General features: G+C 57.6%; 2 protein-coding genes across 3 annotated transcripts; one reads left to right on the forward strand and one right to left on the reverse strand.

The window, feature by feature from the left end:
• Positions 1–4,063: 4,063 nt before the first annotated feature.
• FAM171A2 (family with sequence similarity 171 member A2) lies at positions 4,064–14,231 on the forward strand. Its single transcript, XM_081577178.1, has 8 exons — positions 4,064–4,333; positions 7,661–7,888; positions 8,116–8,208; positions 10,701–10,859; positions 10,952–11,131; positions 11,234–11,350; positions 11,479–11,605; positions 12,217–14,231. The coding sequence occupies exons 1-8, from the start codon at positions 4,216–4,218 to the stop codon at positions 13,694–13,696; spliced, it is 2,502 nt and encodes an 833-aa protein (XP_081433304.1). The 5' UTR covers positions 4,064–4,215; the 3' UTR covers positions 13,697–14,231.
• A 109-nt stretch (positions 14,232–14,340) lies between these two features.
• On the reverse strand, positions 14,341–21,384 carry GRN (granulin precursor). Of its 2 annotated transcripts, none has more exons than XM_081577180.1 (13): positions 21,322–21,384; positions 18,472–18,616; positions 18,229–18,354; positions 18,027–18,111; positions 17,224–17,336; positions 16,990–17,125; positions 16,790–16,884; positions 16,425–16,509; positions 16,054–16,151; positions 15,717–15,962; positions 15,247–15,480; positions 14,898–15,128; positions 14,341–14,808 (listed from the first exon to the last, which is right to left on the reverse strand). In XM_081577180.1, the coding sequence occupies exons 2-13, from the start codon at positions 18,607–18,609 to the stop codon at positions 14,671–14,673; spliced, it is 1,725 nt and encodes a 574-aa protein (XP_081433306.1). In that variant the 5' UTR covers positions 18,610–18,616; positions 21,322–21,384; the 3' UTR covers positions 14,341–14,670. The 2 variants fall into 2 exon arrangements, with proteins under 2 accessions (XP_081433306.1, XP_081433305.1); XM_081577179.1 differs by having other exon boundaries at positions 16,425–16,548.

Here is a 21,384-nt window from a genome sequence, read left to right on the forward strand (position 1 = left end):
GAATTTAGTAAATATTTATGGAGCACGTACCATGGGCCTAGTCCTGTTCCAGTGCTAGGATGGAGCAAGGGATAAAACAAAGTCCCTGAGCTCATGGAACTTACATTCAACCAGCAGGAAAGAACAAACAAACAAATGTATGATCAGTGGGGGTCAAAATAAGGATAAGGAGACAGTGATCGAATAAAAGGTGTTGGGAGAGGGCTGATATTTTAGGGAAAGTGGTCAGGGAAAGCCTCTGTGATGAGATGAGCAGAGAGATGAATGAAGACATTCAAGGGATTAGATCTGACAGACAGAGTGCCTGAAGAACCATGGATGGAGGTTTGTGACATTGTACAGGAGGCAGTGATCAAGACCATCTCCAAGAAAAAGAAATGCAAAAAGGCAAGATGGTTGTCTGAGGAGGCCTTACAAATAGCTGAGAAAAGAAGAGAAGCTAAAGGCAAAGGAAAAAAGGAAATATATACCCATTTGAATTCAGAGTTCCAAAGAATAGCAAGGAGAGATAAGAAAGCCATCCTCAGTGATCAATGCAATGAAATAGAGGAAAACAATAGAATGGGAAAGACTAGAGATCTCTTCAAGAAAATTAGAGATACCAAGGGAACATTTCATGCAAAGATGGGTACAATAAAGGACAGAAATGGTATGGACCTAACAGAAGCAGAAGATATTAAGTGGCAAGAATACACAGAACTGTACAAAAAAAATCTTCATGAACCAGATAACCACAATGGTGTGATCACTCACCTATAGCCAGACATCCTGGAATGTGAAGTCAAGTGGGCCTTAGGAAGCATCACTACAAACAAAGCTAGTGGAGATGATGGAATTCCAGTTGAGCTATTTCAAATCCTAAAAGATGATGCTGTGAAAATGCTGCACTCAATATGCCAGCAAACTCGGAAAACTCAGCAGTGGCCACAGACTGGAAAAGGTCAGTTTCCATTCCAATCCCAAAGAAAGGCAATGCCAAAGAATGTTCAAACTATTGCACAACTGCACTCATCTCACATACTAGTAAAATGATGCTCAAAATTCTCCAAGCCAGGCTTCAACAGTACATGAACCATGAACTTTCAGATGTTCAAGCTGGATTTAGAAAAGGCAGAGATCAAATTGCCAACATCTGTTGGTTCATTGAAAAAGCAAGAGAGTTCCAGAAAAACATCTACTTCTGCTTTATTGTCTATGCCAAAGCCTTTGACCGGGTGGATCACAACAAACTGTGGAAAATTCTTTAAGAGATGGGAACACCAGATCACTTTACCTGCCTCCTGAGAAATCTGTATGCAGGTCAAGAAGCAACAGTTAGAACTGGACATCGAACAACAGACTGGTTCCAAATTGGGAAAGGAACATGTCAAGGCTGTATATTGTCACCCTGCTTATTTAACTTATATGCAGAATACAGCATGCAAAATGCCTGACTGGATGAAGCACAAGCTGGAGTCAAGATGGCTGGGAGAAATATCAGTAACCTCAGATATGCAAATGACACCACCCTTATGGCAGAAAGCGAAGAATTAAAGAGCCTCTTGATGAAAGTGAAAGAGGAGAGTGAAAAAGTTGGCTTAAAACTCAACATTAAGAAAACTAAGATCACGGCATCTGTTCCCATCCCTTCATGGCGAATAGATGGGGAAACAATGGAAACAATGAGAGACTTTATTTTGGGGGCCTCCAAAATCACTGCAGATGGTGACTGCAGCCATGAAATTAAAAGACGCTTGCTCCTTGGAAGAAAAGCTGTGACCAACCTAGACAGCATATTAAAAAGCAGAGACATTACTTTGCCAACAAAGGTCAGTCTAGTCAAAGCTGTCGTTTTTCCAGTAGTCATGTATGGATGTGAGAGTTGGAACATAAAGAAAACTGAGCGCCGAAGAATTGATGCTTTTGACCTGTGGTGTTGAAGAAGACTCTTGAGAGTCCCTGGGACTTCAAGGAGATCAAACCAGTCAATCCTAAAGGAAATCAATCTTGAATATTCATTGGAAGAACTGATGTTGAAGCTGAAACCCCAATACTTTGGCCACCCGATGTGAAGAACTGATTCATTGGAAAAGACCCTGATGCTGGGAAAGATTGAAGGCAGAAGGAGAAGGAGACGACAGAGAATGATATGGTTGGATGGCATCACTGATTCGCTGGACGTGAGTTTGCGTAAGGTCCGGGAGTTGGTGATGGACAGGGAAGCCTGGCATGCTGCAGTCCATGGGGTTGCAGAGTCAGACATGACTGAGCGACTGAACTGAACTGAAAAGGCCTGAAGTGGGAGCAGGCTTGATGTATTCAAGCAAAAGAAAGGAGACCCTTGGGCTATAGGCAGGCGAGGAATCCAGATGAAGTCAGGGGTGGGGGCAGGCATGAAGCAGTTTGCAGCCATGGGGAAGAACTTTGGACTTGATGCTGAGTGTTGGGGGAAGCCATTGATGGACAGACTTACACACAAGAGCTGCTGGCATTTGATTTTACCCAAAGGGGTAAAAGGTAAATTATGTAAAGAGAACAATTTGACATCCATGCATGGCAGGTTCCAGAACAGGTTTCTTCATGGGTGACTGTGACCATTTAGGAAAAGATTAAGCTGTGATCCTTGAATAGCAGCCAAACCCTCTCTTCCCTTCGCCATTGTAATTGGATGGCCCCAGACAATTTATCTTGATCCAGCAAAGCATTTGGCATTTGTCCTTATAAACAAGACAGAAATGTGACCTGGATGATAGAGATACGGATTTTAAACTGAACAATTTTGATAAAGCAGAGGCAATCTCTGTGGGGGCGTCCCTAAGCCCATCCTTGGGCTGCCTGGTATTGTCATGAGTCCCGTGAATGGAGGCAGCAAAGCTGCTTTCACCCTGCAGATGGCTGCTGGCTGAGAGGCAGCTCCAATACAATGGGTGATGAAGCAGATTCAAGGCAGCCTTGACAGATTGTAAAGTTGGGTTGAAACCAACAAGATGAAATTCACCAGGAATGAGTGCTAAATCCTGTGTTGAGGTTGTGAAAAAAATTGGTTACATAAGAATTAGACGGGGGGAAATATGAATAGATGGAAATTTGTGAGAAAGAAAGAAAAAGGGATAGAGGGAGGGAGGAAGGGAGAATGAGAGAGAGAGGAAGGGAAGGAGGGAGGAAAAGAGAGAAAGAATCAATCAGGTGGTTTTGTTCACAAGCTCATAATTATATGTCCTTGTCAGGAGACCCAACAGAGGCACCTAACCAGGAAAAAAGCCTGACCTCTGAGGGATGGGAGTTCGTTGCCCTAAGTGTCCAGGCCCTCTCAGGGCACCATATTGTGAGAAAGAAGGTGACAAGCAAGAGAAAACCAGAAGAGGGATACAGATTAGATGAGGATTTGACCAAGTTGAATGATAAGGATGACCAGAAACTGGAAAGAAGGGGAGATTGGTGGAGGCCAGGGCAAGCTTCCAGTGTGGGATTCAAACGTGGGGTTATAAGCATTTGGTTTGCCCAGGGATGAATATACTACTGGGCAGCGGTGAGCCTCACCCTGAGGGTGAACCTCACCCTGAGCCAATAGCAACATCTGTTGCGCTCCAGTAAAGCATCCTTTACATAATTATCTCTTTTAATCCTTACAATAGTCCTACAAGGCAGAGATTACCACAACTCTCATCTTAAAGGAAGGCTGTGGAGCAGAAGGCTAAGGAACTTGCTTAAAACTCAAGAGGAGGAAGAAGCTAGGCAAGAACCCGGACAGGGGTTATTCCCAACGGGACTGCAACCTTCCTTGCCAACACCGCGCAGGTTGTTTGTGCGGAGAGGACTGCGCAGTTCTTAACAGTTTTTGGAGACACTCATGAGCAACTCTTTGTGTTGTAAGCAGCAGCAATTCTCCCTCCCCAAATTTTGCACCCAATTTTGAGGGCTCTGGAACTCCGACAACCCCAGTGGTCGGACCCTATTCGCTACACTCCTTTGCAGCCGGGGGTCTGGGCGCGCAGCAGGGGCTGCGGAGTGGGCTGCGGGCATCGAGGGGGCGGTGCCCGGAGGCCCGCGGGGTGGGGCGCCGCCTGCAGGGGGCGCTGGCGGCGGCTCCGGGCGGAGACAATCGCGCTGAGCGGCCACCGCAGGCAGAGCGGGAGCCCGAGCCGCGCGGCGCGGCGCTGAGCTGGGGCTGAGCGGGGCCGGCCGAGCGGGGCCGGGCAGGAGCCATGGGCCGCTAGGGCCGGGCCGAGCCCAGCGATGCTGCCGCCGAGTGGCCCCAGCGTCCTCGCGCGGCTGCTGCCGCTGCTGGGGCTACTGCTCGGCGGCGCCTCCCGGGCTCCCGGCAAGTCGCCGCCGGAGCCCCCCAGCCCGCAGGGTGAGTCTTGGCCGGGAGGGCCACTGATCCTGGGCCTGCGTATCCCCCCTACCCCCAGTCGGGACCCGCCAGCCAGCCCCTTCTTCGCGGCGCTTGTGAATTGAGGGGTATTCTGTTCCATGGATTTGGGTGGGGGGAGCTAGGCGACCTGGGGTCGCCGCTTACGGGGGAGAGGAGGGAGGGAGAGGGAGACCGCCGGACAGGGTCTCGGGGAGGCACAATGGGGAGGGCCGGGGTCCCCAGGCTCCGCGCCATCGCCCCCTCCCGCCTTGTTTTTCTCCCTCCTGGTCCGCGAGGCGCTGCTGCCTGAGCCATTGTCTATCCGAGACACCCGCCCAGGGGCGGGCTGGGGCGGGCGCCCGCTCCGTAGCCCCCAGCGGGTTCCTCGCTCCCGACCCCCGCTGGGTTGGGGGCACAGGCAGCGGCTGCCACCCTGGGCCCGAACGGGGGCTGGGCGCCTGGAGCTGGGTTTGAAGGGGGGAGGAGAGAAGGGGGAGTGGGTGAGGCGGTGGGCGAATTGGCTGCTCGAATGAGGTTCTTCGTCCTGGAGCCTGACAGCCCCCCACCGGCTCCCCAGGTTCAGAATTTGGGGTGCACCAAAGAAACGCCGATTGGCCCGTGATGGAGGAGGGGCTGCAGTTGGGGGGCTGTCTGGAAAGAGGGGTACGTTGATTCCCAGCTCGAGGCGCACGGCAGGGCTGTGGTTGGTGGAGGAGCCATGCTGAACTGGCTAACTGGCTGTGGGCAGTGTCGGCTGGAAGGGCAGGTGCCTGGGTCCCCGTCCAGCAAGCCTCCAGCCACTCCTGTCCCAGCCCGCCCCCAGCTCACCCCCTCCTCCTCTTACCTCTCCATCGCAGTGGAGGAGACCCTCCCAGCGCCTCACGGGCCCAGGTGGGTGTGTGAGGTGGGAGCAGGGTTGGCTTCTGCCGCGGAAGAGGGCGGGAGAGCTAGACCGTGACTCCCTACCGACTCCAGGGTTCTCAGCGGCATCCACCCCACCCCAGCCCTGCGCCTGCCTCCTAGCCCCTCACCTCACCACCCCAGTCACTGTCCTCCCAACTCCTGCCTCTGAGTCCCATCTCTGCCTGACATGGTGCTCTCTACTCTTCGCCTTTCCACCAAGGAGCTGGCAGGAAAAACAGGGGGGTGGGTGGTGTCTGGATGAGGGAAGTAAGGTCCGGATGAAGGGAGGGGGTCGGATTTCCTCCTGGAATGAGGCAGGGCTGAAGCCTGGACAGGCGGATCCTGGATGGAATGTCAAGCTTTGAGGAATGGGGAAGGATCTCCCCAGCCTCAGTCTCCCCTGCTTTCTGCAGGGGTGGAGGCTTTGATGGGTAGGAAGGGGCCCTGTTTTTCCAGGAAGCCTCTTCCTCAAGAGCTGCATGCCTGGGGAGGGAGCCCAGGGAATTGGCTGGAAATGAGCCAGAAGCAGGGGTTCTCCCAGGTTGCTGGCAAGGGGCCCAGGCTGAGGAGAAAGGGGGACTCTGCTAGGCACCTGCCCACCCCCTCCCTAGCTTGGCACTGATGCCTCCTTAGGCCTTACCTGCCCACCCCTGTCTTATTCCCTAGGACCCCTCCCCTCTTCTGAGGCTCTGGCCCTTGAACCCAAGGCATTCCTTCAAATGACCATATTCCAGACTCCCAGGTCCCTTCTTCCCAGCTGCTCCATCCAGCTGCTCCTAGCCCGGGGTAGGGGTGGGGAGTCCACAGGCGCGTCTAGCTTCTCAGAATTCCTGCTGGGTGGTGGTGGGGAGAGGGGGAGTGTGGACAGGCTGTCAGTACCCAGGAGAACCAGAAAGCAGGAAAGGGTCGAGTGCATGCACACCCACCCTCTGAGTTGGGCTCTGGCCTGGGAGGCAAGAGGGAGGTGGGCTCAGGCGAACAGCTGGACGGGATGCCAAGGGCAGGCGTGGCGCTGGCCCTGGGTTTGGTTGAAAGCCTGAGACGAGACACCTGTCGCTGTTGAGTGTCAGGCTCCACCTGTGAGGCCCCATGACCTCCTCATGCCCTGCTGCCCTCAGTTCCGGGCTCGTCCTTCTGTACCTGGACTCGCCTAGGTTTGTGTCCAGCACTCCGCCCACTCCCCCAGGGCCCCCACACTGAGGCCTCTGTACCTTTTCAGGCAAGACACCTACTCCCATTCTTAGCAACAAGGGGTGAGGATGTTCTTGAGGAAGAACTGCGCTGAGTAGGAAGGGGTAGTTAGCGCTGTGGGTCAGAGAGGATGCTGCAGAATCCATGAGAACAACTCTGGCCTGGTCCCTCCTCTGTCAGCCCCTCTGAGCTCAGGGCACCTGCAGGCCCATCCTGGCCAGACCATCCTGGGGCCAGGGGCCAAGGTGGCTAGAAAGAAAGACTTGACTTCGCTTCCCATCCCCCTCCACCCTGGTTACCCTTGAGCCCGTGTCGGCCCCCCAGATCTCCTTCCCCTTGCCAGGGCCCCAGCTCACTACCCATCTCCTGGGACGAATGAGGGCGTTGCCATGGTGACTGACTGTAGCTGACCAGCTGGGAGGGGGCTGGCAGTCCATGTGAGGGGGCGGGGTCAGGAGGTACTTGTTGGAGCTCAGGGGTTGTGTGAGTCCCTAAATCTGAAGGGAGACAGGCTCATGCACAGGATTCTGGGAAGAGGCTGAGTGATGGGGATGGCCAGCTAGTTGGTGTCCCTTTCTCGGGTTTTTTTCTTGAGAACCCAAACTCTGCCTCAACCCCTCTTCCTCCCTTCCAAATGACTGACTCTTGGCCACTCTCCTCTCCGCTCCACTTGCAGATCCCTGGTTCACCGCTGGTTATTCATCCTTTCTCACCTCTCCTTCCCTCTCCTCTCCCTGACACCAGCCCCATAGGGTCCAGTGGTTAAGGATCCGGGTCTAGAGACAGACTCCCAGGTTTGGATCCCAGATCTCCCACTAAACTGTAGGGCAAGAATCTAAACCCTCTGAGCCTCAGTTTCCTTACCTATAAAATGGGCTACAAGCATATTTTATTGGGTCTAATGCATCACTGACTGTAACATACACCATTATTTCACGTGCCAGCAAAAAAGAAAAAAATTGCTGCCGATTATAATTATGACATCATCAATCCTAGGCACAGCCTGAGTTCAGAATGTTAAAGTGTCAAAATGTGCATGTGTTAGGCTTGATGAAATATGCTAATAGTACCGCCTACCTCACAGCCTAATGTGAGGTTTACATGAGGGCTCTATAAATGCTGGCTCCTAATACCTTGTCTAGCCTGGGTCCCAAAGCCACTCCCAACCACAGCCCCCTCTTCTGATCTTGAGGCTCCCTCCTCCTTACTCCCCTCACCCAATCTTGCCCGCAGAGATCCTGATCAAGGTGCAGGTGTATGTGAGCGGGGAGCTGGTGCCCTTGGCCCGGGCCTCGGTGGATGTGTTTGGAAACCGGATGCTGCTGGCTGCTGGCACCACGGACTCAGAGGGCGTGGCTACACTGCCCCTCAGCTATCGCCTGGGCACCTGGGTGCTGGTTACTGCTGCCCGCCCTGGCTTCCTCACCAACTCTGTGCCCTGGCGTGTTGACAAGCTGCCCTGTGAGTGCAGGGGCAGCTGGAGGGGGTGGGGGAGCAGCTGACCCCATCAGCCCCTTCCCAAAATAGCTCTTGGGGGCGGAGGGGCAGGCTTTCTAGCAGTTGCTGCCTGGGCTGGGGTACGCAGAAGGGGCTGAGAGAGGATGAAGTCACTGGGATTCAGATGGTGGGAGTGCCCGGCCTGGGGGAGGGGGGCTTTCTCTGAAGCTGACAGGCCACCCTTCCTGCAGTGTATGCGTCAGTCAGCCTCTACCTGCTCCCTGAGCGGCCAGCCACCCTCATCCTCTATGAGGACCTGGTGCACATCCTCTTGGGCTCTCCTGGTAAGACTCTCCCTTCTCCAGTCCCCTCCCCTCCACCCACTCCAGCCTCCCTTCCCTCCCCCTGACCTGGGTATAGAATGCTCCCCTCTGCCACAGGTTGGCTGGGTGCCCTTGGGCAAGTCACTTAACCTCTCTGAGCCTCAGTTAGTTCCTCAGTAAGATATGAATATTGATAGTATCTATGCTGTCAAATTGAGGTAAGAATTAAATGGCATCAGGCATGCGAAAAACACCACAGAAGGTGGTCAATAAATGCTTGCTGTTTGGGGGCCTTCTCGTGGTTTCTGTTTTCCCTCTCCTCCTACCATTAGAATTCCTACTTCCTGCCACCTTATCTTCAGTGGATTTATACGTACTTCTTGTGCATCTACTGGGTGCCTAGCTATGTTCGATGCTAGGGTCATTCCACAGGCATAGAACACCTATCAAGTGCGAGGCCTGGAGCAATCCCACAATGGACCTTGTCCACCCCTAGACATTCGGACTGACCCAGTTGATACTTCCTGCAGCCACTGTGCTGTGCCAGGTACTGTGTCTGGTGCTGGAGGATAATGGTGAGGAAGAGCAGACTGGCTCCTCGCCTTGTGGAGTTCACCAACAAATAGAAAGACAGAACATTGCAAACCCTGAAATAACTACAGAGCAGGCAGGGCAGTGGAGTGGAGGGCAGCTGCATTCGATACTGAGAGGACCCTCACGTGGGACAACAGCAGGGTGAGAGGATCTGGCGAAGGCAGCTGTGGGACAAGTTGGCTCACGAAGGGGGAGCAGAGGCACCTTCACTGGAGAGGAATCAAGATTCAGGGGCAGGGACTTTCCTGGTGGTCCAGTGGTTGAGAATCCGCCTTCCAACGCAGGGGATGGAGTTCGATCCCTGGTCGAGGAACTAAGATTCAACATGCCACGGGGCAACTAAGCCCACATGCTCTAGAGCCTGTGTGCTGCAACTAGAGAAAGTCTGCATGCTGCAACGAAGAACCCATGAGCCACAAGACCCAGCACAGCACGCCCCCCCCCCGCAAAAAAAAAAAAAAGATGCAGGGGCAGAAAGGGACCGTAAGGGTGTTCTGGTCTGGCTGTACAGGAGGGGTGCCTGGTGTAGACTGGTTGATGTAAAGGGTAGCTTCCATCTGTCTAGTACTAGGGAGCCAACATGGGTTTGGGATGGGGTGCCTCCCCTCCCCAATTTATATTCTTAGCTTGAATCCTTGTTCCCACATTACTCTTCTTGTTTGCTCATCTCCTCTCTGATCCTGAACCAGAGGCTTCTAAAATGTCTTTGGAGGTTTCTAAAATGCCAGAGGAACCCTTTATTGCCCCCTAGCTGAAAGCCCTCCCACGGCTCCCACTGCTTTCAGTAGAAAGCCTCAACTCTTTCACAAAGCTGGCAGCGCCCTCCAGGAGCCTGTGTGCTGCTGGCTGCCTTGCTTGCCTCCCACTCCAGTCACCTGTCTTCCCCCGACCAGCCAGCCGCCTCATGCCCCAGGCCTTCCTCCTGTCAGTCCTCTGAGAAGTCCCTTCCCACTTTCTTTCCTGCCTGAGTCTTACTCACCCTGCAGGGCTCCACAGATTATTCCCAAGATGGGCAAGGCAAGTTCCCCTTGCACCCTGCTGTTTCAAGAGGGAGGCAGGATGTAATGGTGAGTGAGGGGAGGGGCCCTGGTACCCGATTGCCTGGGCTTCGATCAGGCTCCAGTGACCTTGGGGAAGTTACTGAACCTTTCCCTCCTCTACTTCTACATCTTTAAAATGGGGCTGATAATAAAGGCACCTACCTCAGGGGCTGTTGTGATAATTACAGGGGTTAATATAAGTAACCTGCTTAGAACAGTGCCCAGTATATCTTAAAGCTTAGTAAATGTTAGCTATTACCATATTATATTGGAGTATTATTTATACATTCCCTCTGCTTCAAGACAGACAGACAGACACACATCCAAAACCTAAGTTGTCAAATGCAGGAGCCACATGTAGCTATTTAAATTTGAATAAATTAAAACTTCATTAAACTTTCTAAGAGTTAAAAATAAATGCAGTTCCCCAGTCCCACTAGCTACATGTCAAGTGCTTAACAGCCCTGTGTGTCTAGTAGTTACTGGAGCAGATTTCAGGTCCCTGCCCCTTCCAAGTTACCATTCTAAGCCTGCCCAGTTCTCTCCCCAAGTTACCACCCTCCCGGCCTTCCCACGTGTTCTGACCCATCGGCTCCCCTTCTCCTTAGATCAGTGGTTCGCAACCTTTCTGGCACCAGGGACTGGTTTTGTGGAAGACAGCTTTTCCACAGACGGGGCTTGGGGGTGATTTCAAGATAATTCAAGCTCATTACCTTTATTGTGCAGTCTCTTCCTAATCTAACGCCGCTGCTGATCTGACAGGAGGTACTGTCCGTGGCCCGGAGGTTGGGGACCCCTGCCTCAGATACTTGCTTTCTGTTCTGGTCTCTGGGGCAGCTTGTCCCTGGCCAGGCCACTGCAGCCCCTCTCTCCATCCAGGTGCCCGCTCCCAGCCCTGGGTGCAGTTCCAACGCCGGGCTGCCCGCCTGCCCGTCAGTTCTACCTACAGCCAGCTCTGGGCTTCACTCACACCTGCCAGCACCCAGCAGGAAATGAGGGCTTTCCCTGCCTTCCTGGGCACGGAGGCCTCCAGCTCAGGTATGCTGGGTGCCAGCCATGGAAGGGATTCTGCCCCCACCCCCCGCCACCACGAGGACTTAGCCCTCAGCCCTTGTGTCCCCTTTCTGCAGGCAATGGTTCCTGGCTGGAGCTGATGCCCGTGGCCGCTGTGAGCGTGCACCTGCTGGCAGGTAACGGGACAGAGGTGCCACTCTCGGGCCCCATTCACCTGTCCCTGCCGGTGCCCTCGGAACCTCGTGCCCTCGCCGTGGGCACCAGCATTCCAGCTTGGAGGTTCGACCCCAAGAGTGGTGAGTGCCTTGGGAAGGGGGGTGCAGGTGCTGGAGTTTGGGGAAAGAAAGTGGGACTTAAGTTGGGGACACTGAGTTTGCTGAAAGCCCTGCCTCTCCCAGGGCTGTGGGTACGCAACGGCACGGGTGTGATCCGAAAGGAAGGCCGGCAGCTCTATTGGACCTTCATCTCACCTCAGCTGGGGTACTGGGCAGCCGCCATGGCCTCCCCCACGGCTGGTGAGAGTGGAGTCGGGGGAAGCAGGGACTGGGGGCGCTGGTAGAAGGGGAGGCGGGGAGAGTGGACTCCTTCTGAATGGCAGGAGGGACAGCCACCCCTGGGAACGCTAAGCCCTCACCTGGCACAGGGCTGGTCACCATCACATCGGGCATCCAGGACATCGGCACCTACCACACCATCTTCCTGCTCACCATCCTGGCGGCCCTGGCCCTGCTCGTGCTCATTCTGCTGTGTCTGCTCGTCTACTACTGTCGGTGAGTGCCCCCCATCCCCTCCCACTGCCTCCCGATGCCCAAGCCCCCTCATTCCAGCCATGGCCTGAGGCCTGCTCCATGCCTGGTCTTGAGCCAGGTGCTGGGGCCCCAGAGATGCATAAAACACTACTGGGATTCTTAAGGCACTGCCAGGAAAGCACTGCATATGCATATGCATAAGTAAAGACGGGAAAGACTGGTGGCTTCAGAGAAGTGGGGGGAGAGGAGGCAGGAGCTGCAGGCCAGGCCCCTCCAGAGACCATCTGCAGCTGCTTCTACCACCCCAGCCCCCACTTCCAGGGGGCCTCAGGCCACACATACCCCTGGTTGGCCTAGGTTCCTCCTCAGCTCTCACTGCACCTGCCATGAACCACAGAGTGCGGTTTACCCAGAGGGGAAACCCAGATGGATACCGCTGCCTGCTGGGCCTCCCACAGACACTCCAACTCTGTCCACAAACCTCTCCCAGGACCCACCTGGGCTCCCCAACCTCTCTCCTGAGTCCCAGGCATTGTTAGGACCCCTCCAACTACACCCAACCCCATCTTCTAACTTCAGGGTCAGGGACCCCCACCCTTTCCTGACACCCTGATCTACCCCCTTGTGTCCAGGAGGCGCTGTCTGAAGCCGAGGCAACAGCACCGCAAGCTGCAGCTCTCCGGCCCCTCTGACGGTAACAAACGAGACCAGGCCACCTCGATGTCCCAGCTCCACCTCATCTGTGGGGGACCCCTGGAGCCCGCGCCGTCGGGGGACCCCGAGGCTCCACCTCCAGGGCCCCTCCACTCCGCCTTCTCCAGCTCCCGGGACTTGACCGCCTCCCGGGACGACTTCTTCCGTGCCAAGCCGCGCTCCGCCAGCCGCCCGGCCGCCGAGCCTGCGGGTGCCCGAGGGGGCGAGGGCGCCGGGCTCAAGGGCGCCCGCTCCGTCGAGGGTCCCGCCGGGCTGGAGCCAGGCCTCGAGGAGTATCGGCGGGGGCCCCCCGGGACCCCGGCTTTTCTGCAGGAGCCGCCCTCGCCGCCGCCGCCCTTCGAGCACTACCTGGGCCACAAGGGGGCGGCCGAGAGCAAGACCCCCGACTTCCTGCTGTCTCAGTCGGTGGACCAGCTGGCGCGGCCGCCGTCGCTCAGCCAGGCCGGGCAGCTCATCTTCTGCGGCTCCATCGACCACCTTAAGGACAGCGTCTACCGCAACGTCATGCCCACCCTGGTGATCCCCGCGCACTACGTGCGCCTAGGCGGCGAGGCGGGCGCAACGGGGGCAGGCGAGGAGTCGGCCCCGCCCGAGGGCGCGGCCCCCGGCCCCGCGCGCCCTTTTCCCCAGCCCGACCCCCAGCGCCCTCTGATGCCGGGCCACTCGGGCGCGGGGAGCGAGGGCGGCGGGGTTGGCGGCGGCGAGGGCTGGGGGAGTGGGCGCTCGGCGCCGGTCAGCGGCTCGGTCACCATCCCGGTGCTGTTAAACGAGTCGACGATGGCGCAGCTCAACGGGGAGCTGCAGGCCCTGACCGAGAAGAAGCTGCTCGAACTGGGCGTGAAGCCTCACCCGCGCGCCTGGTTCGTGTCCCTCGACGGGCGCTCCAACTCGCAAGTGCGCCACTCCTACATCGACCTGCAGGCGGGCGGCGGCGGCCGCAGCACGGACGCCAGCCTGGACTCGGGCGTCGACGTGCACGAGGCGCGGCCGGCGCGCCGGCGGCCCCTGCGGGAGGAGCGGGAGCGCACCCCGGCCGCCGCCCCGCCGCCGCCGCCGCCGCCGCCTCCCCCGCCGGCGCCCCCGCGCCTGGCGCTCAGCGAGGACACGGAGCCGAGCAGCAGCGAGAGCCGCACGGGTCTGTGCTCCCCGGAGGACAACTCGCTGACGCCGCTGCTGGACGAGGTGGCGGCGCCCGAGGGCCGGGCGGCCACGGTACCCCGGGGGCGGGGCCGCAGCCGCGGGGACAGTTCTCGCAGCAGTGCCAGCGAATTGCGGCGCGATTCGCTCACCAGCCCGGAGGACGAGCTGGGGGCGGAGGTGGGCGACGAGGCAGGCGACAAGAAGAGCCCGTGGCAGCGGCGGGAGGAGCGGCCGCTCATGGTGTTCAACGTCAAGTAGCGCCGGGCCTGGCGCAGCCTCCGGGCCGGCCCCCGCCCCCTCCGCCCGGGCCCGCCCCCAGGGTGCGCGCTCCGGGGGGCCGTGGGGGCCCTCGCCCTTAGCCCCCAGCCCCGGCCTGGAAATGGGCCCAGGCCCTGCGGAGCTGTCCGGTGGTATGTGCTGGGTGATGTCTTGGGAGGGACCCGTGTCTGCCTCCGAGAGGGAGGTGAGGGAGGGGGGACTAGACCCCCGATGGGAGGTGCTGGGGAGGAGGGCTGGGTGGGGGGAAGCAGTGCCTGTATAAACGTGGCTGTACATAGAAAGCTCTATCGTGGTAAAGCAGGAGGGGCAACAAGGCCTCAGCCGCTAGCCTGAGGGCCGGGAAGGGAGGGGGCGTTCTAGCGGACCCCTGGGAGGGGAGGGGGTGCTGCTTGCTGACTAGCCCACTTCTGGGCTGCGATGTTCACAGGGCTGGAGGCTGGGGCGGCTCCGGGGACTAGGGAGTAATGTGATGGGATCGCTGTGGGCAACAGCAAATATAAAACTGCTGAGATGACCTGGCGTGTGTCTTTCTGTGCTGGGGGGAGGAATGTGGACACTGGATGGGGGCCCTGGCTCAGGGGCTTCCTGGGGGAGGGCAGGCAGAGTGGCCAAATCAGACACTGTTAAGAAAGTGTACAAACTTTACTGCAGCACGCACACGCACGCACACATACACACGCACGCACACCCGTGGATAGGAAGAGCACCTGGCCACAGGGTTGACAGAAATTGGGGGAGGGGATGGCAGCTTGAAACGTGGCTTTCGCCACAGCCCCCCCACCTTGGCATAGGGGAGGCCTTAGATTGAGGCCCCACCTCCCAGGGTGATGGGGGACTCAGAAGGGGGTCTGGGAGAATGTGGTGGGGGAAAGGTGCTGGGGAGGCCTGAGCAGTGGGGACCCTCTGAGCAGGGTCCTGAGGGCTGCCAAGTGTCTTCAGTCCTCAGTCCCTCCTCACAGCAGCTGTCTTGGCGTCGGGTCCCTCCAAGGAGCGTCCCAGCGCAGGGCCTCCTGACGTAAACACTTGGTCCCCCTGGCTCCGCAGCGGAAGCCACTGGGACAGCAGTGACGCCTGTCCCCACAACAGGTGCCCTTGATGGTCAGAGTAGGGGGCGAGAGTTGGACGTGGCAGGACCTGGCCCAGGCCCTTACCCAGCCCCTGGGTGGGGGGTGGCACTGACCTGGCGGTAGGGACAGCAGGCCCAGCCCCCTCGGCTGTCCAGGCAGCAGGTCTGGTTATCACGGCAGAAGTGCCCTGCCCCACACTCCACGTTCCCCATGCCCACAAGAGAGCCACTGGCCAGGCGTAGGGCAGGGTGCGCAGAGTCAACCTCCTTCTCACAGGATCGGGCCTTCACGTTGCAGGTGTAGCCAGCCGGGCAGCAGTGCTGGCGGTCCTCACAGCACACGGCCTGTGGGGGACAAAGGGGCCTCACACTCTCACCCCCCACTCTCACCCCCCCTAACGTCCCCTCCCACCTGAAACGGGGCCCCCCTGTCTTGACCAGGAGTGGGCAGGTGGGCACTCACATGCGGCAACTGGCAGCAGGCCCAGGCCCCCCTCAGGCTCGGGCAGCAGGTCTGCCCCACCGGGCAGCTGGTGTGCTGGTCACAACCCATGTCTCTGGGGTGGGACGGGGAAGCCGGGCGGGCAGGCACCTTGTCCAGCCCAGTCACCACCTGGTTCCCCCTCTGACAGTGCCCTCCGGCCACACACGTGTAGCCTTTGGGGCAGCAGTGCTGGTGGTCCGAGCAGCAAACAGCCTGGGGAGGTGGCAGAAAAGGGTGGTCTAGGCAGCTACTCTGGGCCGGAGCGCTGAGCCCCTACAGCCCCCACCCTGCCTCTCCTGCTCGGCTCCTCCAGCTGGGCATGACTGTGACTGAGCTGGTGTTCCCCATGGGCTGGGTAGAAGGCAGAAGAACGAGGCAACAGGAGCCTGGCCACGTGACCAGGCCAAGACACTGCCCCTCTCCCCAAAACCATCCCCTTCCCCAGGCACCTCTGGGGCAGGACAGCAGCCCCACTCCCCAGACGTAAGTCGACAGCAGGTAGTGGAGGAAGGACAGCTGGTGACGTTATCACAGGGGACGTCACTCTCCATGGCTCCAGGGTCCGGCAGGCTGAGGTGGGCGGGGGCTTTCTCCATCCACGGCACCCGGCGGGTCCCCTGTTCACACACACCCTTCTCTGTGTCACACCTATACCCGGACGGGCAGCAGTGCACGTGGTCCTCACAGCACACAGCCTAGGGTGGAGGGAGAGGGGATGGTGGGCCTGGGGGGACTGGCTGGCGGCCGCCCTCTGCTCAGCCCAGGCCACTCCCCACTCCTCCGTACCTGCACAAAAGGGCAGCAGCCCCAGGCCCCGGACTGAAGGCGGCAGCAGGTGTAGTCGTCTGGGCAGCTCACCTCCATGTCGCACTTGACATCCTGCACTGTGAGACAGGTGAGGCGGTGGGTCAGCAGTGGCACTGGGGACCCTCGGGGGTGCCCCCCCTCTGCCAGCTCCACAGTGAGAACCAGATGCAGTGGAGGGAGCGTACGGCTCAGGCCACCCCTGGCAGTGATCCTAAGGCGAGGCCCAGTGTGGACGGAAGGGGACTGTCCCTGCTTCAGCCCCTCCATGCATGAGGCCATCAGTCCCCACCCCCATATCTGTTCACTCCTCATGGTGTAGGTAGAATGGGGTCCGCGGTCTCCCCTGGTACCTGTGTGTGCGGGCAGCTTGGTGAGGAGGTCCGTAGCGTTCTCCTTGGAGAGGCACTTACTCTGGGTCAGGTCACACACAGTGTTCTGGGGGCAGCAGTGCAGGTGGTCGGAGCAGCAGATGGCCTGGGTGAGGGCAGGGTGGGTCTTTGGAATTTCCAGTCTCCCGGGTTCAGGGAGCAGCCAGGCCGACAGCAGGCACTACCCCAAGTCTACCACTAGGGGGTGGCATGAGTCCTGAGCAGTCAGACTCCCAGCTGCCAGCCAGCCAGCCCCATCCCCTGGAGTCACTGCCGGGTAGGTAGGTGGGTGTCCAGGCCAGGTGACCGTGGGCACACAGTCCAGCTGACTATAGCCCATCACTTACATTGGGCATTGGGCAGCAGCCATAGTTTCCAGTGGGCAGCTTGCAGCAGGTAGAACCATCGGGGCACCGGGACTGTCCATCTGGGCATAAGACCACTGGAAGGGGAGAGAAAGGTGAGGGGCAGCCAGGGTGGAGGGGACAGTCTCTCCAGCTAGGAGTTAGAAAAGGCCTCTCTTCACCCTAGACTCATACCTCCTTACCTGAACTTTTAGTCTTGTGTGCAGGCATCTTCTTAGCCAAGGGGTGGGTGCCTGTGGCCGAGAGACAGCGGCCACGAGCCAGGTCACAGGACGTGCCGTGGGGGCAGCAGTGTATCTTGTCTTCACAGCAAGAAGCCTGAGAAGAGATGGCCCTGACTCTGTCTTTGCTCCCTTCACCCCTTCCTCTGCCCACACTGCCTTCCCCCACCACCCTCCGTCTTCCCAGAGTTGTACCTGGGGCATGGGGCAGCATCCCCAGGAGCCATCAGGCATGGTGCAGCACGTGGAGGAGTTGGGGCACTGGAACTGTTTGTCGGGGCACTGGACGGCATCCAGGGGCTTGGTATCTGTAGACGGGATGACCCAGGACTCTGCCCAGTCAGTGATGGTCATTCCCCCCATCACTCAAGGAGCTGCTGGCACCAGCACCTTCCAGCCCAGCTACAGGAGGATTCAGGGGCTGGAACTAGGGCTCAGCTGGCACTGGCTCCCCCAGCTCTCTTAACCCACTCTCCCCCAGGCCAGTTCTTGTACCAGCAATATGCCACAGGGCAAGGGCATCCACTGACTGAGTAGGCATTAAACCAGTGCAGTTTTTGGGACTTCCCTGGCGTCCAGTGGTTAGGACTTCACCTTGCAATGCAGGGGGTTTGGGTTGATCCCTGATCAGGGGGCTAAGATCCCACATGCCTCAAGCCAAGCAAAAACAAAATAATATAAATCAGAAGCAATATTGTAACAAATTCAACAAAGATTTTAAAAATCATCCACATCAAAAAAAAAATCTTAAAAAAAAACCAAACAGTTCAGCTTGGCCTGTCCTCACCCCCACAGTGCTTGGTCCTGGGCCTGGGGTCTTGCATTCTCTTCTGACCCCTCCTTGCCCCTCTGTCCAAAGCAGGGTGTGGGGGGGTGTTGCTTAGTACAGATGTCACACGAAAGAGGGCACAAAGGCAGGAATCAAGGTCACCCTGCTGGCTGGGCTCCTGGATGCTCCAGATTCACCTCCCTGCCCTCTGCCTCCACCTCTGCCGCACCTGATCTTTGGAAGCAGGACCGCCCGTCAGCGCTGCAGTGGAAGCCCCGGGGGCAACAGTGGCGGCCATCCCCGCATGACACAGCCTATGGGACACAGAAGTGCCTTGGTTACCGAGGCCCATTTCCCTGGGAGTGTGGGAGAGTGCAGGAAATGTGTAAATGCAGACCCAAGCTTCTCCAAAGACCTAACGGCACCCTCACCTCCGGGAATGGGCAGCAGCTGGAGGTCCCCGAGACAGTGAGGATGCAGGAATAGCCAGGACCGCAGTGGCCGTTGGCCTGGCAGGGTTGGCCCAGATGCTGGCTCAGCACGGACGGCCGCTGGTCCTGGGAAGCAAGACGAGGAGATAGATTGAAGGACTCGAGCCTGGCCCACTCCTCTGGCCAATCCAAGAGGCCTGATTCCAGGCTGCCAGCTCTTTGCCTGGGCTGTAGGGCACTCACCGGAACGGGATTGCAGCAGCTGTAGGTGGCTCCATTAGGGTCCAGGCAGCAGGCCACAGGGCAGAGCTGACCGTCTGGGCACTGCGTTCCAGCCACCAGCCCTGTCACTAAGGCCACCCAGCTCACCAAGGTCCACATGGTCCACCTGCAAAGTCCCAAGAGGCATTTGGCAACTGGCTTAAGCCGAGGCCACCTTTGATTCAGGGACTAGTCACTCCCCCCTGCTGAAGGCCCAGGACCACCTGAGCCTCCACAACAACAGCCTGTCTGGGCAGGAAGAAAGATGTGGGGCTTGAGGCTCAGCTTCCTACGTGTGTCCTGTGTGGGGGTCACACGTGCACCAGCGAGTGTACACCCATGAGCATGAATGCTGGCATGAGTATGTGTGTCCCCAATATGTGGCCTAACAGTTGAATCTCTGTGGCTGAGTGTGTGCAGATGTGGGTATGTGAAAGTCCGGAAGATTTGTGGGTTTTGTGGGCCTGAACTGTGGGGACGTGAGCCACCTCCACGGGGGTGGGAAAGACATCAGTTGCCCTAGGAAGACAGAACTGAAGTCTCCCCTTGAAGAAAAGCCAGAGTTTCACTTCCCAAGCCAGCCCCTCCAGTTGCCTCCTGGCCCAATGCTGTGCTCACACCTGCCCTCTGCTAAGGCCAACAGGCAGGGGAGGGGAGGTCACATGATGACATGAGCAACCACGGGGTTGAGAAAGTTGTGAAAAAGGAAGTATGATGTTGACGGAGTCTGGGCTGCCTTCCCCAAAGGCCAGCCACCACCTGCCCGCTGACTGTCCCCTCCCCATCCAAAGGAGACACACAGGCTTGGTCAACCTTTGGGACACCTGTGTTCCATGGGCTCCCAATACCACCAGGCCCTTTCTTTTTTTAATTAAAAAAATTTGGGGGCCATGCCCATGCAGCATGTTGGTTCTTAGTTCCCTGGTCAGGGATTGAACCCATGCCCCCTACATTGGGAGCTCGGAGTCTTAACCACCAGACTGCCAGGGAAGTCCCACACCAGGCCCTTTCAGGATCCTCAAACATACCTACCACCCTTCCCCTCCGCCTCTCCCTATCCTGGAGCAGAAACCCATCTGCATGTAGAGAGCCTATGTGTGCCCACCAGGCTGCCATCTGCATCAGCAGAAGGAAGCAAGCCTCATTCTCTGAAGGGGAGTGGCCTTTCACTTCCTGAACAACTCTTCCCCAGGCTCAGCCAGCCCTGCTAGTTCAATGGGGCAGGCCCAGGAGATCTTACCCTGTCTAGAGGGGCCAAAACAGTCACATGTGCTGAACCTTTTAGAAGCCAGTGACAACATTCTACGTATTTTCTTTTTTTTTTTCTGTAACAACCATCCAAAGTAAGAATTATTACCTTTACTTTTCTAAGGAGGAAACTGAGGCTCAGAGATAGAAAGTAACCCGCCCATGTCATATATCAAGACATAGAGATGACAGGCTCCGATGGCTCCAGAGTATATTGGACCTGGGTTCACAAGTGGTACCAAGGGCAGTGCCTGGGGACGGACCCTCAAACCCAAGGAGGATAGAAGCCTGGTGTCCAAGCGGAGAAGAGGGATAGAAATGTTTCTCTGGGCAGGTGGACTGGACCAGGGTAGAAATGTGGGGTACCGGGGCTGCCTGGATACTGCACATGAGTGCTAGAATGAAGGCCTCAAAAGTTGCTTCCTGTCTTTGGGCCTCAGTTCTCAGTGAGTCTATGTGTGGACACTGCACACTTTGTGTGGCAGGGATAGCACACACACGGTCACTCACATCCTCTCTCCCTCACCTGGCTTTCCTCACTGCCCTCTCCCCAACTCAAAGACCATCCCCAGGAGGCTATCTCCTGTACAGGTGAGGCTGCAGAAGACTGGTCCTGGACCTTGGCGCTTTAACTCTCTTCCCCAATGTCCATAGCTCCCTGGGAAGGGAGCTGGCTGCTCTGCTTTTTAGGAGTCCCACCATAACCCTCCGCAGGCTCGCTGGGCTGCGCTGGCCAGAAGGAATGCCTGTCTGCACACATCTCGGACTACTCAGCACCCTAGTGATTTATTTAGGCACATCCTTCTTCCTGGGTATCCTGAGGTTCGAAAGTAGTGTACACTTCTACTGAATACACATGCATGCACGCGCGCGCACACACACACACTCAGGACCAGGATGGGGAAGAGGGAACCCAGTTCATCTCAGTAGGGTTCCAAGGGGTGACCTCTCACCCCCACCCGACATTGCCACTACAGAGAGGGAGGACAGGAGCCTCTTCAAGCCCCCAACTCCATCATCTTCCACTAGGTGGCAGCCCCCCACTTCGAGTGCCAGGAGAGAGATTTCCCAAAAGGTGAGCCAAGCGGAGAGAGCAGGAAAAAGTGGCCAGGGGAGGCGGAAGTTAGCTCGTCCCACCCCCCACAAGAGGAAGTTAGAGAGAGTCAGACACAACCCAGGGGTTCCTTCACCACTCCCAAGTCCCTACTGTCTTTGAGGAGGCCAGGGTCTCAAGCCCCACTCACAGCCCTCTGAGCTCGGGGGCCAGGGGCGGGCGCCTCGCTTGCTCCCAGCCACCGCGGGGACTGCCGAAGGGGGCGGAGTCGACTCAAGAACAGAATGATCTCTGCTTTGGGAGAAGAGGCTGTAGCTTCCAGGGATGCTGGGGAGAGAGAGAGCCCCTTCTAATGGGGGTCACTGCAATTACTGTTTACTCCCACCATCCATAAAACTCCCTCCAGTGCATCGGAGTTTCTATAAGGGAACCTTTTTTTGTATCCCCGCTGAAACTCCAGAGGAGCCCCATCTCCCACGTCCCCCAGGCTGGGCCCCTGGGAAGGAGCAAGCGAGGTCCACCTTCCTTACCTGCGTCGGGGTCCGCGATCGCTGGGTAGCAGCAGTCAGGCAGCTCATCGACTTGGGCCACTC

The sequence above is a fragment of the Giraffa tippelskirchi genome, chromosome 3 (assembly GCF_054371585.1).
Source record: "Giraffa tippelskirchi isolate mGirTip1 chromosome 3, T2T-mGirTip1v1.2.pri, whole genome shotgun sequence".
Taxonomy (NCBI): Eukaryota; Metazoa; Chordata; class Mammalia; order Artiodactyla; family Giraffidae; genus Giraffa; species Giraffa tippelskirchi.